Raw genomic sequence first — 18,099 nt, 5'->3', positions numbered from 1 at the left:
TGATTCCCGATTCACCGTACACCCCGCACCGTACACCGTAACTTACGAAAAGGAGAGGAAAGGGTCGGTCCGTACCTGATTTACATAACGATCATCATACTTGGTAGCCAAAAGACCCAAAAACGAAAAATGATTTTCCGATACGCAAAAATACATCAATTTTTTGTGTCTGTGGTCTTTTGTTCCAATCATACTTAGGACAAGAGACCTACCCTCGGTCAGATGTGAATTATCATCCGTCCCTTGTCCCAAGTCGGAGGCAATGAACTGACCAACGCCGGTCACATCAGACGTCTACTGTAGCTGCATTTATAGATACAGGTATGCAATAATTCTGGAATTTACAGTATCTCCGTATAAATCACATGTCCTTTCACACCAACATGCACAGCTTCGAAGTCCTCCAGACGATGAATCTCAACCTGTCAACCTCAACTTCACTTTACGAAAGAAAATAACCTACCGTCATCTTTGAGAGGACACAGTCTCATAAATTGGTGATTCCAACAAAGATGAACACCTGGTGTGAGTCATAGTCATCCCTGATTACGCAAAGTGTCACATCGACATTACGGTAGGCAATTCCAGAGAGATGATACATGTCCCAGAGTATACATACATGAGAGAAGAAGGTATAGTGAAATCCTACGTCAAGATAAGACGGCAGTGCGTTCTTATTCATTTCATTCTATGCATGAAGATACAATGTGGTCACGTGGTATGAGGTATGAGGTATCACACGACCAACCACTTGTAAGTTATAACACGAAGGAAGATACTGTTGGCTCCTATCTTGCAAATCAAGTTTCTTCTTGAGACATGCCTTAACAAGCTGAAATTGCTCAAAAGGAATCCTAAGTACGATGTCATCAGCTCGGTACTTTGCCAATCCATATAAAGTTCTTCCCCTCGCCCCAGATAAAGTCCTTTCGTTCACACAAACAGACATTGATTACCTTGTAAAAGGAAAAATAGACATGTACACCTCTTTAGACAAGATGTATATGTCGGTATACCAACCCAATCTGGTGCTTACTTATGACACAGTGACACTGACATTCGGGTTTAAGTGCAAGTGGCACTGCTCTGATGTATCTTCATCCAAATAACATCGCTGAAGCGTTCGAACTCATGAGAAGGGAATCACAAATTGGAAAAGGTGTAAGAGGGGGATGCTCATTCTTATGTGAAGATGTGTGAGCGGTGATGGCTGTGGGTGAGCTTCTTGAAGACAGACAGCAGTTGGCCTAAGAGCTGAATATGCATCACTTATACACAGGCGTATCGAAACGACCCAGAAGATCCACCTAACTCATTATCTCTCGAGAAGATATTGAATCCTTTGAAATATTGCAAGAAGGCAGATGCATATGACAAATTATTCTATGGTAGAGTAGGGTAAGCATAGGATATCCGATCTGTCCTTGGACAAACATCGTTGATTGAACCATGGTTACAAAGATATCTCTACGATCTGCAATTCCTCCGTTCCCACCTACCACCCTCGATACTCCCCCGTGAAATCTCCTCTTTGCCTGGAGAGTCTGTCAAATTGATCTTGCAATCTGGTATATCCTTATCCTCCGAAGTATTACCTGACGACCCGCCATTATTGCGTAAATGGCACGATAAAACATGCCTAGGTGCCGCACATGGTATGTTAGGGATATTAACCATACTGATGCCAGAACATCGGATATTCCACCATGGCGATCTTCTCACTGAAGAAGATTTAAGGATGCTTGAACGAACGGTAGATTGGTTAATCCGTCAGCGTGACAACGAAGGGAACCTACCGTCAAGTCTAGAGAATTCAGGTGGAAACAATGGTTGGAAGTAGCGGAGAGAGCGGGTGAAGTGGTTGAGAAAGGGAGTTGGTAAGTCATCGTCATCTGCGACAACATCCTCTTGTCCTGTGTTGTCTGGTTCTGGCTTATGTGACCCGCACGTCTCTGCTTCATCCTGCCGACTTATTCGAGCTGTTTATAGGCCTGTGCCACGGGATATCCGGGAACGCTTTTGCCTTTGGGGCTTTGTATGATCTGACTGGGAATATCGAATGGTTATATCGTACTCAAGCGCGAGTATCGTATAGAATTGTTCTCGATCTCAAGCATTTATTTGATGCGGTTCAGGATTTTCCAATTTCGCCAGCATAGCCCTTGACATCGTAAAAGGTGAAAGCGATTACCGTATATCCACGCCAGATCACCCACATAGCCTCTATGAGGGTAAGGCAGGATTAGCTTGGCTGATCGATGATCTCGTCAAGAATCATACCGGTGGCTTCCTCGCTTTCACCGACACGGAGTACGAATGACGTTGCATTCCATCCTTATGGATAGGAAATTGTTGTATTCTTTCTTCTACGTCATGCTCATTCGTACTGTACGATCAAATGATCGGTGAAGCATCTTTGATAGCACTGAACGCGTCATGAGCCCCTTTGGTAATGTCCTCAACGCGCCACACAGCGGTGTTTCGGCGAGATAACTCATGGACCAATGCAATTTTTCGATTCCTTGGTAACATTCGATTTGTATGTATGTACTGTATGACGAATGCTTGGTAGGGTGGTAGGGATGAGATGGAGGACAGGATACCACGCGCAAACCAACCACCACCATTTCATATGAACACACCTACACCTCTTCCTTCTTCTCTCCCTCATACCCAATCCACTTTCAAAAACGGTACATAGAGTAGAGTATTTCTTAACTGGAACCCTCTATCTCTGCCGAACACACCACCAATCCAAATACTTCTTCCCTCTTTTCGACTTGTCCTTCAACCCAAACTCATCGACATATCAACGTGTCGCTGGATTAGAAGAAAAGGTCACGCAGAAAAAAAGGAAAGACAGATATTTCCCCCCTCCCCCCCTCCCACTCCCGCTTTTGCGATCCTGGAGAAACCCGTCAGAAGCTAGTCAAGTGATCAGTGGTAGTTGAGTCATCCCATATAGAGAAACGTAAGTGTTTATCTGACTCTCGCCGACCCAACCTCATCACCGAGCGACCGACTCACTCAACCCAAAGTCACAACGCAACCTTTTTTTTGTCTGCACAGTACATTTTGGCTGATTAATAGGCGTATTCCTTTCTTCATCGCCACCTTCCTTTCTTCTTTCCTTCTTTCATCTCTTTTCTTCTTTAACATCAGCAGTCTCGACTCCATTCTTCTCTATCCCTTCTCGTCGTTCATCGCTCAACTCATATAAACGCACGGTGCACTCGCGTTCCCCTTGAATTGATCGTTCAGCTATCAATCGCCAGACGGTGTTCTCCCACAACCATCCAAGCAAGTCGACGCTCCGCAGCCAAACTGCACACCTTCATTGGTAGTCTCAGCTCCTTGCTTATCACAAATCGACCTTTACACTTTATCACCTTTTTGTCGACATCCTATCAAGCCTATAACGTCATTGGAAACTTGATCATCGGTTTCCCACCCTTTCAAATTATATAAAACGACGGACCCCCCAAGCCGACAATCCATAAAGCGCATAATCTAGACCTATTTGCCACCCACAAACCTCTCCCAAAGCATCATAAACAACATCGCAGGTACACTCTCCATCTAAAGGAGATTTTGTACCTTGGCCCCTGGGTCGCTTGGGGTCCTCTCCCTTAATCGACATCATGCCTTACATCTTCGACATGCCCAACGGGCGAGATGCGTATGATCGAAGATCGTTCGAAGCGGAGCGGCCAGATTACGCTGATATCGAGCTTCTCAAGCTTCTTAATGGCGGAGGATACCACAAGCAAGCTCAAGTCCCGATGCAAAGTGAGAATCACATGTCATATGGCTATCAACAACGTGCAGATGAGGAAGAGGAGATTGAAGTGAGTAGAAAACAAGTTTGTCCAAAGGGATCATCACCATCTACAGACTTGCTGACCATGTCATCCCTTCACTCTACCCTTCCTTCCATAAATCTCTCCAACTCAAACCGCTCATTGGTCACTCCTTTACCCAACCCACCTTTCATTGTGGACCTAACTCATTTCCGTCATGTCAAAACTACCGACCACCATAAACAGGACGATTTCACGATGAACAGACGATACACTCGAATGTCATTCAACGGTCGTCCTTATCCTCCCGTACCGCCTGAAGCTAGTACCCTCGCTCGGCCTCTCGACGATTGGTCCAACGAGGATATACTCCCGTCTCGACATCACGATTTGCAAGGCTCCATGCAGCAAGGTTACTCTCAAGGTGGACGATTCTTTGGTGAATCGGGTCCTGTGTATCCTGAAGGCGATAGCAATATGTTCGCCTTTGAACCGGCAACTTACGTGAACCCTCCTCCAGGTATGGGCTACCACCATCAACAGCAACAGCAACACTCGGTATGGACACCCCCACATGCGAACGCATGGTCCAGCGCGTTCCCTGCCGACTTTCACGCTCCTGTTCTTCATCCTCGACTGGTTCAACTTCCCGAGCGACCCATCACTCCTCATGACACCTACCGATACCCCTCCAGTCATGTCGAACAACTTTACGTTGCTCCTCCTGTTCCCGAAGTGTCAATCGAGACTATAAATGCTGCTTTCGCTGTATGGTATGCCAATCAAGTCATCAGTCTTTTGGGCACTCCCGGATCTTTCCGACCTGGTGTCGGAGGTGCTTCTGATGAGATCTGGGGGATCGGTGGGAGAGAAAAGGAATCTTGGCTCCGTGTCGGTCGATCACCTCCAGATTATTCTAAACCCTGGGGCAGAATGGGTATGATCACTACACCTATTCCTGCTCCTCGCAAAACTCGACAAAGGAGACCTGATTTGGAGCCCAGAGATCCATGGAATGTCGCTTGGGCTCATTCCATGAAACCTAGCTCCACTTTCGTCAACTTTATCCTCGACATGATTCAACGTATGACCATTTCGCCTACCGCTCTTGTCTCTGCTGTTTGGTTCCTTCACGGCCTCGGTTTCCACGAAGGTGATGGTGTGAAAGGTGCCGAATTACGAGATTTCCTTCGAGAATGCCGATCATACGAATTGGAATCTATCGAAAAGAGAGTCGCCACCTTAGGTCTCATGTTAGCTGGTAAATGGTTGGACGATAATTCATTCCTCACCAAGTCATGGTGTGAAGTCACCACTATCCCCGTCAAGCAACTTGATCGAATGGAAAGAATCGCGCTTGCCGACTTGCACTTCTCACTTCATGTTCCCGTCTCATCATGGGTCGACCACGTCAACAAGCTTTACACCGCCCTTATCACCAAAGCTATTCCTGATGAAGTCGACCTTGTCATCACCCCCATCATCGATGATATGGTGACTGAAGCAAGAGACGTGGAAATCGAAGACGATTGTCAGATTGCTTCTCCGCCGACTCACTACGAACGCCGATTATCTTCGGATGAACTTCCCGCTGCTGCTGATCAAGCTATCAGTCGAGATTGGGGAAGCTTTGCTAGAACATACGGTATCTCTCAGCAAGACATGCGAGATCTGGAAGTGGACGTTGAGATGGAACGAGCGGAAAGGGATGTCAACGCGTTGGTCAACGATGAGTATCTCAGTGATGAGATGGAGAAAGACGATGAAGAGGACGACGAAGAGTTCTTGGATTATGACGGGGCCAAGAAATGGTTACCTTCCATGTCCGAGTTGAAACGATCTGGTTCTAACTCTAGCGATACCTCTCTCTCATCTTACGATAGTCATGGACGAGGGATCTCCCAGCCCACTCAACCTTTCCATGTCCCTTTGGACTTGCTCGAAACTCCCCCTAGACAACGATCCTATAGTGATTGGACTCAAGCCAGCTCCAGATCCGATCACTCAATCGACTGGGAATCGAACGACTTTCTTTATCCCATTGCCCCTTCTGACAGGAAACGTTGCCACGACTGTCAAAACGGCGTCAAGCCAGCAAGACCCTTCCAACATGCTGCATACGTCGAACCTGGAATGGAGCTTGTTCAACCTGTAAACTACCTCCAGGAATCTCAAAAGGGCAACACAAACATGAATATTGGATCAACGTCAAAGAGGTGGGGTAAACCTGTTGGTGCTGTACAGTGGTGATTTTTACCACTGACACTGCGGAATTACTTGCAGGTCAGAACCAATCAGTCGAAATCGCTCTACGAGCTCGTACACGAGATGTCTGAACGATAATTCGTTCGAATCCGATTGGTCATATTCACCTCATTACAATGTTTATTGATTTCTTTCACGATTTCTTTCACATTCCTATTCGAGTTATAGAATAGATCTTTGCTTTTCCTCTTTCTCACCCTCATTCCCATCCCAAATCTGAAACGAACAATTACACCACTTTACTTCTTTTCAAAAATGTGTAAATGTTGATATCAAAGCGCGTAACATGTTTTTATCTACGTCGCCTTCTATCTTTGACCTGACTTATCTAAAGGTCACTCATATACCCATTCCTTTATCGATATACGACTATACCATCCGATTCGATCAAGTGTCTTTAGTCCCGCTTAATTTGAGTGGGTTACAGTGGCTTGTTCAATCTCTTATATCTCTGTTCTCTCTCATATAGAAGAAACACCCAAAGGCAGACAATGCCAACCTCCCCTCTCTTTTTTCAATTCTTATACTTGAACTTTAGCTATCTTTCCATGTCAATTTCGCTATTGTTTCTTTTTGTTATCAATCGTATCGTAATGTGGAGGTACCGTAGAGAGGGGTTTGATAAATAAGAGGAAGTTTCTTCAATTAACTTTTATCGTTTCTTACCATCTCCTTTTTTTCTTTTTTCTTTTTTTAATTTTTTTTTGGCTTGGATTCGTAGAATACGTCTCATATGTTGTTGTACCTTCCCTCTCGTTTCTGCGCTCGTAGATAGCTTTATATACTGTTTGTTAGAGTTGGAAGAGAGAGAGAGATGCAATGATTTTCTACGATGCTTTATAACTGCTGTCAGTTGCAGTGCACATTACATGACAATTCCCGTTATAGGTTATATCCCCGGGTGAGTGGCAAATTGTATCAAAGACCCTTGTACCTGTAACCATTGCAGGAATGTCGAAATACAAAGTTCCTAATCATGATTTAGAGTTTGTAATGAAGGATCTCTGGTGCACATTTAGACTTTGTTGTTTGTTCCATCGTTACTCGAAAGGATCAAGTAAAACAGAAAGGAAAACTCAGTTGCAATGCATCTATCTATCTCTCTGATATTCATCAACTTGCTACACCAAGTAGATGTCAACGCTATATTGACCGTTCTTACTTCAAATACCACCATTACTGCACCTGACAGATATACCACGGTTGTAAAACAGGAAATGTCAGATATAGATGTCATCTCGAAACAACAACGATAATAATTGACAACGAAGGAACAGACAGACAAATATCACAGATCACGGATCGCATTCAACTATATACAACACATAAAAACCAAACGCACATACTCACTGGTGAAGACCTCTCAGACCAAACCAACCCAAATGACCATGTATCCTGAGGCTGGACCATCACGTCCCTCTTCCTCCTCCACCACGTATCCCGGTAACTCTAGTATCAAGCTACCCCCTGCACCTTCTGGATCTGGGAATGGGTTACCCCCGAGGGTATCAAGATGGGATGGTGAGTATGAGAGAGAAAGAGATAGGGAAAGGGATGAAAGGATAGGTGGTGGTTATGTAAGTTCAGTCTACTTCTTTCATCACCAATCTTTCTTGTATTCTACATCTCACATCTTACCAACTTCCATTTCCTTTTCACTTCACTTCTCATTACGCCCCCATGGCACGAAACAAGGCTAATAGACGGATGCATCGTAAACAGCCCCCTTCATCATCTTCATCATCCTCTCGACCATATGCCATTCCACCGTGGCAGAATCGTGCACCCCGACCAGGAGGTAGTAATGTTTATCGACCTCATTCCTCCTCTGGATCCGGACCCGGTTCTCGACCTAGAAGTTTAACACCATCACCACCCCGCAGGATACTCTACGAGCGCGAAAGAGAAAGAGAAAGAGAAAGAGATCGTGATCGTGAAAGAGAATGGGATAGGGAAAGGGATCGATTCGACGTTCGTGACAGATTGAGTCTTGATTCACCAGGTGCACCTTATCGATCGTCCAATGGACCAGATGGTTTACCACCCAGAAGAGTGTCAGGATACGCACCATCTCCAAGGGATAGGGAATCAAGTTGGTCATCTAGATGGAGAGATGACAGGTATTCCCCTCGCGAAAGGGAGAGGGACAGGGATGATCATCGTTCATCCGCACCTTCAAGATATCCTCCTCCTCCTCCTGCACCACGATCACCACCATCTGCACCTAGAGGTCCAAGATCAGGATCAGCATCTGCATCTACCGCTCAAACTCCTCCATCGTATTCTTCAAGATTACCATCCACTTCTGGCCCAAATAGATCTACTCATTATACGCCGAATAGGGATTCTTTCATTTCTCGGCAATTCGATAGATCAGTTAGTGTCGGTGGAACGGGATCTGGAACCGGCGGTCCTTCAACGTCTCGTCCTGTTTCTCCTTCACTCTCTGCTTCTGGAGCACAATTGCGCATGAGAGGGTCATCCAGTCCAGTGGAAAGTAAGAGAGCTAGAGATACGGATGGACCATCCAGTGTACCCACTTCGCAAATTCCTTTACCTGACGTCAAGCCACCAACTGAAGAACATGATTTGGAAGAAGGAGAAGTGATCTCACCTGTGCAAGCTACGAGGGTACCTTCTTGGTCCTATGATGAGAGATCTAGAAGGAACTTTACGCCACCTCGGGATCGGGAGAGAGATAGGTGGGATAGGGACGGAGCAAGGGAAAGGGACAGGGATAGAAGACCTCTTTCACCACCGTTATCATCGTTCACATTCAGTACTAGGAGAAACCTCGATGATACCTGGACTAATAATAATAAGAACCGGAAAAGAAGCTCGTCGAACCCTCCTGCAAGATGGAATGAAGAAGTTGATCGTGGTCAGGAACTGTCATCGTCGGTGTCAATGCCTTCGCAACGATCACCTAGGAAATCAATAGGTCAGCCTGAAGAAGGAGAAGTAGCTACTGTCCAATCTGTGCTAGATAATCAGAAGCAAAAAGAAGATGAAGAAGAAGAGAAGAAAGTGGATAGACCACCGACACCACCTGTACCGCCTCCTACGACTCAGAGCGATCATCTGGATAGCACACTGGATGTCCAAGATATACCTTCAAGACCTGATACCCCGTCTCTTCCACCTCCACCTGCTGATCAACCACCATCATCGTCACTCCCTGTTTCTCGCTCGGTATCGGTTCCTGAATCAAATGGACAGACAACAGAGACGAAGATGGACGTGGAAGTTGAACCTGTCAGGCCTATATCTGCGAATGACAAGGAGAACACTGAGGTCGATGTTCAGACGGAACAAACACGTTCAGATGGAGAGGCGAATATGACTGCTCAAGTATCAGAGAATGACGCGAGTGGCGATAACGCTATCCGCAATGATATCTCGTCAATCAAAGCTGGTCAACAGGGTAAACAGAAGGACCGACCTCATGTCGAAGTTGAAGAGCAGGATATCGAAAGATCCCAGGATACTGCTGATACTCCGATGGAGGTGGATGATCCTCTGGTACCAGAACTCACACCATCAAAGGAGAGCCCGGTAAAGGAAGGTGAGGAGAGGATCCTCACGTCACCTCAACAGGCATTACCTAATGGTCATGTTGACATCATTGCACCACTTGACAACGAGACTGCCCCAGTAATGTCGGAAGATACAGGCAACCACATCGCTCAGACAGACCCTACTTCTCCAGTCCCCGCTCCACTTACACGTAGCTTACCTAAAGAAGCTGCGATCGATTCTGCTTCTCCCATCCAGGAGACGTCTTCTGTGCCGGAAACGGTACCCTTTGTAAGTTCTTCCTAGCTCTCATGCAGGTGGCATAAACGCTGATAGTAACTTAATACAGGAGGATCAGCCTAATCTCGCTTCCACCATTGCGGTCTCCCACGACAAAGTGGAATACGCTGTAGTACAGGTTGTATCACCTGCAACTATCACCTCCGACAAAGTTGCCATTCCGGAAACTCCAGCCAGTCCACCAGCACGACGTGTTACTATTGCTGAAAGAAGGGCTGTCCAGTTGCCTTCTACCAACGGGCCATTGTCATCACCCTTTGGCGACGGTGAACCCAGAAAAGATCCAATGCCCACAGCATATTCCACCTCGACGGAAGCTGAGACGGAAGCTGGACCCAAGACCGCAGATATCGACGAAGCGGATACACCTATATTTGAAGACGCACCAGAAGAGATCAAACAAGCCAACCTCATCGCTGCTATCAAAACTAGACAAACAAAGCAGACTCTCACCTTTGATCCTGTGTCCATCATAGCTTGGAATGTCTCAGCAGCCCCTACACACTCATCCCGGATAATAGCGAAAAGTGACAAAGATCGTTCAGTGATGTTGAAGAAGACCACCTGGCCGCTCAGCCGCCAGCAACGCATCGTAGCAAAACTCGTAGCTAGCACGCTCTCACGGGAGAAGGAAGATCTCGCAGCCAAATCTGAGAGACTGAAGAACGAATACCTCGAGCTCGACCAAGAATGGCAAGAACATTGCAACTTCCTGGATTCGCTCATGGAGAAACGTGGAGAAGTCCCAGCGGATCTGTACGCAGTTCCTGGTGCTTTACCTGTTGTCACACCCGGTCCAGTCGCACCCACTACGCCACTACCTGAAGATCTGTACAATGCTCGAGGTAACAGACGAAGAGGAGCGGGAGATGCTGTACATACAGAGGCAGAATTCGAAGCGATCCTTGCTGGTCTTGCTGATACAGCAGCGAAAGATCCTACTTACCGAGCGAACAAGACTTCAGCTGTTGTCCCTGATATGCTATTGGACGAAGAACGTAGACTTCGGTATGACGATGATAATGATTTAGTAGAAGATCCATTGGCATTCTATGATTTCAAAGGCAATGCGGAACCGATATGGACGACCGAAGAACGCGCTATCTTCGTTAGAAGATATATGGCATATCCGAAACAATTCGGTAGAATCGCTGATGGGATCCCCAACAAGTCTGCTTCCGATTGTGTCCTGTACTACTACCGCACGAAGAAGGAGGTGGATTATAAGGGTATGTTAGCTAGTAAACGTGGTGGAGGGAAGAAGAAGACTATGCCGATCAAGAAGGGAGGTAAAAGTTCTGCTCTGTTGGCAGATATGGATAGACAGATACCGACTGTGTCAAACGAAGTCAACACACCTGGGAGAGGAGGTAGAGAAAGGGAAGAGTCGGTTATACCTGGTACGAGCGCTAGAAAGGACAAAACAGTGGGAACTCCTGCAGAAGGTAATGGACCTGGTAGAAGAAGGAAGGCAACCGCACCTAGTATCGCTTCCACTGCCAATGACGACGATGAGAAGCTTGACTCGAATGTCACCTCGAGAGCGGGAAGCGAAGCTCCCTCGACCGTCGGCTCGAAAGCAAAGATGAGAGTTACGATGAAGACTGCTAAACGCCCTCGAGTTAGCTCTATATCGGTAATCAACCCCACTCGTCCGTCTGTACCTTCCACTCCTTCTGCCCGCGCCGTTGTCGATCCCATGACTTCGATTCCTACTGCTCCAGTCACCGCTGCTATGTCCACACCCGGTCCAGCTCCTGTCACAGCTATCGCAGGCGCAACGCCTACAAACGAATCTCTCGATCCGACGACTGCTCAATCAGAACTGCTTCCGCCAGTCAAACGAGCAGGTAAACGACGGAAGGTCCTGGCAGAACCGTCTGAGGGTGCGGTTGATCCCAATGCGACTCCTGTAGCCAACTCGATTTCCACTCCTGGAGCTACTCCGACGGGCACAGGAGCAACGGAGAAACCTACTCGACGATCAGCGACCAATTCATATTGGTCAGTCGAGGAGAAGAGAAGGGTGAAAGAACTTGTTCTGGTCCATGGGGCGGATGTCAAGGCGATAGCAGCTGAGTTGAAGGGTAAATCGGAGAGACAAGTTGGGAATTTCTTGGAAGGACATAGAAGCGAATTGGTCGATGGGAATGGGGCGCCCCTCCCTCCGCTAAATCTGGGAGGGATCAAAGCCGAAGAAGATAAGAGGAGTCTCACTGGTAGGGTATCACCGGTGGCTAGTTTAGTAAGTTGGTCCCGTTATGGTGCTGCCGACATGAATGACCGCTCACACTGTGTTTGTAGTCCGGAAGCGAAACCTTCCGTTCTGCTCAACCCACTCGAACAATTTACGATGCCTACCCATCGTTCATGAGTCAGGATCGATATGAACCTCGATTAGGCATGTTCCCTCCCAGTCCACCTCATGCACCTGCTTCCGCCACACCGACGATACAGTCCGGCGGAGTTCCTGATTCTAGCCCCTTGAAACCTGTTTCTCGGTCTGGCGGCATGCGAATATCAGCGTTACTCAATGACGATGCACCCGCACCTTCTTCCATCGTTGACAGACGACCGTCCACCGCTCATTCCAACCCGGATACAATCGATGCTGCATCGGACGGTACGGTGGACGAGAGGGATTTAGACGGAATGACCAGACCTTCACCTAGATCCGTCGCGCCTGTACCCGCATCAGCTGCTTCCTACGGAAGGTACGACCAAAGACCGGATCTTGATCGTTATCGATCTTCATCTTCCCTACCCGCTCCCTCGCCATATCCCTCGAATACGACGTCGTGGTCAAATGGGACATCCAGGAATGATATTTATTCTCACAGAGCGGCAACTACCACTCCAGTTCCTGTTTCATCTCTGACACATAGACCATCTTGGTCCGATACCAATGCTCATCATTCGCCCCATGCTGTACCACCTGTAACCGCGCCTGTAGTACATCGTTCAAATTCTTACGCACGCGCACCGAATGGGAATTATGACTCATCGCAGCACCATCACAACCATCACCATCAACATCAACATCAACATCATGGTGTCTCACCATACCCTCCGGATCGATCATACGCTCGTGACTACCCACATCATCATCACCATCATCATCACCAGCAGCAGCATCACGATCAAAATAGCTTACCACCCCTGAAAAGCACTGTCGGTCCACCTCCTCTGATGGGACCTGGGAATCACACTCATACTAGCAATCATGGGAATTCGGGTGCCTCGACGCATCGTACATACGAGTAAGATTTTAGTGCCGTTTTCGAAGCAAAGGTACCATCAAACGATCGGGATACTACGGAGACGATATGGTCAAATCAACAGCGTGTCATGTCATGTTTGATTAACTGTGTGTTTGTTTCTTTTGGTGCATACCTGAGTATTGTACGTTTGTCTATGATATTCTTTCGAGTTCTCGTGTTGTATTGTTATAACTTCTCTCAGAGTGTAAGAGGTAAACGGATGGAATAGATTAGTACATCTTACATATATATGTAGTGTGATGTTTATGCACTATATAGGAGATCAATGTGGGCACGGTACGTATGCTACAGGTAGTAACTTACTTGCATAACTTTAGTTCCGAAGGACTCAAAAAATCGAGACAAAGACGGATCAATGAAGATGCGATGGTCTAATGGATTATTTTAACGGACCCGAAGAGTGCCTGGTTTGACTTGACTCTTGGTCACACCCCCCACGCACATGCATAACATGTTCCAGATCCAGATGATCATATGGTCATGTTCCGTGAAAGATAATGGGACCGCATGATTCATTTATCTTTATCTGTATCATTCGCGACGATCAACTCCAAGATCTCTTTTCCACAATATATCAGAGTCACAGCTCAATAAGGAGATTCGTATTCGGTTCGGTTAAACGAGAAGTTACATACATCCTGACAGTAAGGTTAAGGGAATGTTAAACTTAAATTATTACTGAATCTACTCGTATATGGAAATCTATATATACACTTGGTTCATACCTACCTACCTATGTCTACAGTACTCTCCAACTTGTTCAAACACCATTGTAGGGTAGAAACAAATATCTTCTGCCTTCGAATTGATCTTTATCGGACTTTCGATACAGTAACAACCTTGCATAAAGGATAAATACGAATCGGGCGAAGCGGCCTCCCGAAAGGACAGAGGGATATATCCAAGGATCGAATGATTTTAGCATCTTTATTGCAAGTTATTATACAGTCACGACTGTTAACACGATCATATCTGGAAGATATCCGATAGATAGAGATATCTTGTCCTGTCCTGACACTCATACCGCCCAACAAACAAATCTCATAGAAAAGAGGAAGTCTTTACAATCAGAATTAACGATGTCAGACGTGGAAACCATCTTGGCTAGTGGGATGACCACCCCTTCGAGGAGGGGATGGAAAGGTACGATCGCAGTTGATATGGATGATGTCTTATGGTGAGTGCAGCACAGTCGTTTCTCACAACATCATACCATCGTTCTACCGTTATCTTTATTGAGGGCTGGGTCGCTTTTACCTGGATCTTTGATAAAAAGATCGGGAACATCGGGAAGGCTTGAGGCACTAAGGAGGCGTCGTGGTCGTGCTTTGTTACTCTCTTCAAACAAACACGTCCAAAATCAAAGGCTGATCATGATGTTACGTTACTACCGTTTAACCTCACAGTCAGACGAACGCTACGATAGTACATAGTGAGTTGATTCATCCATTCCATGCCATCGCTTGCAGGACCATGATCTGATTCGGAGAATCTTTCATGTTAACTGCTATCGATATTCTTCCACTCGTACAGTGCATAACGAATTGTTCGATACTCAACCTCCATTGACTTTAGATGATTTTAAGAATTACTTGTATTGGATGAATAGAGGATGGGGCACACCAGAAGAGACAGTCGGTATGGTCGTGAGTCAGCTCTCTCCCCTTTCGTCTCCTTCAGACATTTCTCTATGTCATCGCGGCTCAGGCTGACCTGGGCCCCGTGACTCATTCCGGATTTCAGGCAAAATTGTACCAAGGTGGTTTATATATGCGAGCACCACCGGTTGAAGGAGCTAAAGAGGGTTTAAGACGTTTGAAAGATTTGGGCTATAAGTGGGTATCTATCTTCGTCACACTGTACTTGTTCCAAATACCTCAGATAACCGACTGGGATGGCCCGCAGACTGATATGCAATATTTCACAGTCTGATCATCATAACAGCCAGATCGGAGAATCAGAGGACGGGGACAGAAGATTGGATAGCCGAATATTTACCTGATAGTGAGTATTTCTACGATCCCTTCTCTAAGTTTCATCAAATTTGAATCTTGGCAGAGCTTGGGAAAATGGCTTTGTGCAGTGCTAATGGAATGAGATAGTATTCGATGAGATACATTTTACTGGAGCGTTCCAGCATCTCGAACCTACTCGAGAAGAAAAAGAGGGACACGTAGCTAGGAAAGCCGTGGTATCGCATCATAAGCGATCGAAAGCTGAGGTAGGTTAAATTTATCGTATGACAGCAGACAAATACGGGAACAATATAGCTTACATGATAATGATCATGATATTGTTTTATTATTACAATCCTCAGATAATACACAACACCTCATCATTATTCCTTATTGACGATTCCTCCGAAAACGCCTACGACGTTTCGACATCCACCTATCCGCACGAAGGACCTACCAAGGTATTACTATTTGGCGATTATCCATGGAACGCTATCGTCCATGATCCACTTAAAAAATCGCCGATAGAAGGGATGACGTATCATGAGAAACAAGAAAAAGGTCTGTTAGATGGATACGAGGATTTGAGGGAACAGAGGATAAAAGATGGTTGGTTACCTCCTGGTGTGGAAAGGGTTGGGAATTGGGGGAAGGTGATAGAGTGGGTGGAGAGTTTTGATAACGCCAGACAAGAGTAACAACTTCAGAAGGTAATATCTCGAATAGATAGAAAGGAGATTAGACTGGTTCGACCTTCATATGGCAGGTAGATACAATCAAATATGCCTGGTCAATATCATTATCACGTTGATCAAATCTGTAATATCATACAACACAGTATCATAATTATACCCTCATGTGAATGCCATACTGTTGATACCATCTGTTGGGATTGCTCGAATCCTCGGATCTCGCTGATAGCTTAAGAGAGTGAAAAGGAGAGGGTGTTAGACGATAGCTGCTGGGGAACTTTTGTCGAGATATGGAGGCTTTTCGTGAAGTTTCGATTAGACATGTTCGCTAAAGGCACATCGAGATCACAATCATCAAGAGGAAATGCAACACCAGGGGGTTTGACAATGTATGCTCTTTTCGATGTGTTCATACTGTTATTCCTCTGTCCTCACTTTTTTACCTGCATCCCAGGATGGACGCTCGCGGTGATCGCCGATCCAGCTTAATTTTGGGCTAGGAACGGAAAGGAAGCGGGTGATCACTGGAAGATTTCTGGTACTCTCGGTAACGTGGCTGCTCTCTTGGTCATAATCACGCCATAATGCGAAATCTCTTTCATCACCGTAGAAACACATAACTCTATCAATCTGAGCTCCCCTTCGTTATTTCCAAGCATAGACTACTGACGCCTTATGAAACCACCTCACACTCACACATTGAAAATGAAATGGAATCATATAACGTGATCACCCCCTTCCATCACCCATAACAGGGAAAAAAGTTTATTCTTGGGATGGTCGGTCCAAGCAAATTCCCATTTTGCGACTTGACCATTTGGTTTAGCTCGCACGCCTTTGAACTTTCAATGGCGAATATAAGATGTCAATGGTGAAAATGGTGCAAATAAGTGAAACGCATAGTAACACTTGCGTGCTTGATGTTGTCAGTTGATTGATATATATAACAACGCATGTAAGCAGGCGTCCTTTGGCCTTGTTTGTTTCTCCCCCCACTCGCAACGATCAACACTTTTGAATTACTAATCTCACAGCGACATTACAAGAACCCCAGGAAAACAAAAACGCACTGAGCAACGACAAATCAAGAAGTCCCACTCAACCCATACAAAGGAACATCCAAAATGGCCTTCGCATTAGCCACCCATACTCTCGCTCACCACTTCTCCAAGAAACAATCTCATCTCCAGTCTACCCCTGCCTCTTCCTCATCGTCGTCGTCAAGGATGATTAGCAATCATCCTGATTCAGATATAATACCCTCAGTGATATACGATTCGTTATCCACTGAGCAGACCAGAGGTAGATCGACAGAGAGGAAATTGATACATTCCTCATCACCTTCACCACCTGCTTCTCGACGTGCTTCCGATTCAGATCCGACCTCTCCTTCTGGCTCTTCGCTCGTGAATGCCGAAGTAGTCCATTCCCATCATACTCTACCTCCTACCACCGATGAGATCTCAGCAGATCCGATCCTCTACTTACCTCCCCTTCTGTCCCCTTTACCCGAACACCACATCCACGAACACCAACACAACGAGAAGGAGAAGGATCAGACAACGCAAGTGTTGGTCAAAGTGGTAGAAGCGTTAAAGGGGTTTGAAACTAGATTACCTGATATCGACCCTGCGAGTTTAGCTTTACATCAGGCTTTACATCATTTTAAACCTTGGGATGAAGATTATGCTTCTACGCCGTATGATGAGGCGTTCAATTGGTCTGCTCTCGTGAGTTGATTTTCCTGCTGGTCCCTGATGAGACCGGCAATACAAGTATATTATGCTGATTGCTGTCTTACTTTTTTCCAGTCCCTCCCTAAAGCTATCGAACGAGAATGGTACTGTGTAGTATTCCGCTCACGTCGTAAACCCGAATCATCCAATTTATCCCTTTATCGAGCCGATCGAGAGGCTCACGAGGAAGCGGTTGAAAATGGTGGTTTGGTTATGTACTGGTATGGTGTTCCTGATCATACTGGTCTCAACTTGGCTACTTGCATTTGGCAGAGGTAAGCCTTCCTTATCCTTTCGCAGACATTTATATCGTGTAAATGAGTACTGACTGATTGATTGATTCTTCTTATATAGCCGAAGACACGCAATCAAAGCTATCTCAGGACCTAAACATATGAAAGCCATGAAAGAGACTGAAGGAGCCTACGAGACTTATCAATTGGAAAGATGGATATTGAGTAAAAAAGCTGGCAAGAGACATTTACAGTTGAAGAAATGGGTCAGTGGTGATGTAGGATGGTAAAAACGAACTCCAAATCTGGGATACATTTAGA

General features: G+C 46.0%; 5 protein-coding genes across 5 annotated transcripts; all 5 read left to right on the top strand.

Moving 5' to 3' along the window:
• Positions 1–1,089: 1,089 nt before the first annotated feature.
• Positions 1,090–1,840, top strand: I203_104358 (uncharacterized protein; the record flags this gene model as incomplete). Its single annotated transcript, XM_065517517.1, has 3 exons — positions 1,090–1,161; positions 1,280–1,398; positions 1,462–1,840. The coding sequence occupies 3 exons, from the start codon at positions 1,090–1,092 to the stop codon at positions 1,838–1,840; spliced, it is 570 nt and encodes a 189-aa protein (XP_065374335.1).
• Positions 1,841–3,641: 1,801 nt separating this feature from the next.
• I203_104357 (uncharacterized protein) lies at positions 3,642–6,050 on the top strand (the record flags this gene model as incomplete). The annotated part of the gene is made up of 1 exon (XM_019144051.1): positions 3,642–6,050. One exon carries the CDS (start codon positions 3,642–3,644, stop codon positions 6,048–6,050), a length of 2,409 nt encoding a protein of 802 aa, XP_019007100.1.
• Positions 6,051–7,453: 1,403 nt separating this feature from the next.
• Positions 7,454–13,145, top strand: I203_104356 (uncharacterized protein; the record flags this gene model as incomplete). Its single annotated transcript, XM_019144052.1, has 4 exons — positions 7,454–7,642; positions 7,788–9,872; positions 9,931–12,126; positions 12,186–13,145. The coding sequence occupies 4 exons, from the start codon at positions 7,454–7,456 to the stop codon at positions 13,143–13,145; spliced, it is 5,430 nt and encodes a 1,809-aa protein (XP_019007101.1).
• A 1,096-nt stretch (positions 13,146–14,241) lies between these two features.
• Positions 14,242–15,815, top strand: I203_104355 (uncharacterized protein; the record flags this gene model as incomplete). Its single annotated transcript, XM_019144053.1, has 7 exons — positions 14,242–14,339; positions 14,569–14,594; positions 14,696–14,808; positions 14,906–14,997; positions 15,090–15,166; positions 15,265–15,383; positions 15,480–15,815. 7 exons carry the CDS (start codon positions 14,242–14,244, stop codon positions 15,813–15,815), a joined length of 861 nt encoding a protein of 286 aa, XP_019007102.1.
• Positions 15,816–16,933: 1,118 nt separating this feature from the next.
• Positions 16,934–18,068, top strand: I203_104354 (uncharacterized protein; the record flags this gene model as incomplete). The annotated part of the gene is made up of 3 exons (XM_019144054.1): positions 16,934–17,539; positions 17,621–17,820; positions 17,900–18,068. 3 exons carry the CDS (start codon positions 16,934–16,936, stop codon positions 18,066–18,068), a joined length of 975 nt encoding a protein of 324 aa, XP_019007103.1.
• Between the last annotated feature and the right edge of the window lie 31 nt (positions 18,069–18,099).

Source organism: Kwoniella mangroviensis (assembly GCF_000507465.2).
Source record: "Kwoniella mangroviensis CBS 8507 chromosome 1 map unlocalized Ctg01, whole genome shotgun sequence".
Lineage (NCBI taxonomy): Eukaryota > Fungi > Basidiomycota > Tremellomycetes > Tremellales > Cryptococcaceae > Kwoniella > Kwoniella mangrovensis.
The sequence above is the reverse complement of the archived record's forward strand: the minus strand, read 5'-3'. Positions and strand labels throughout refer to the sequence as shown.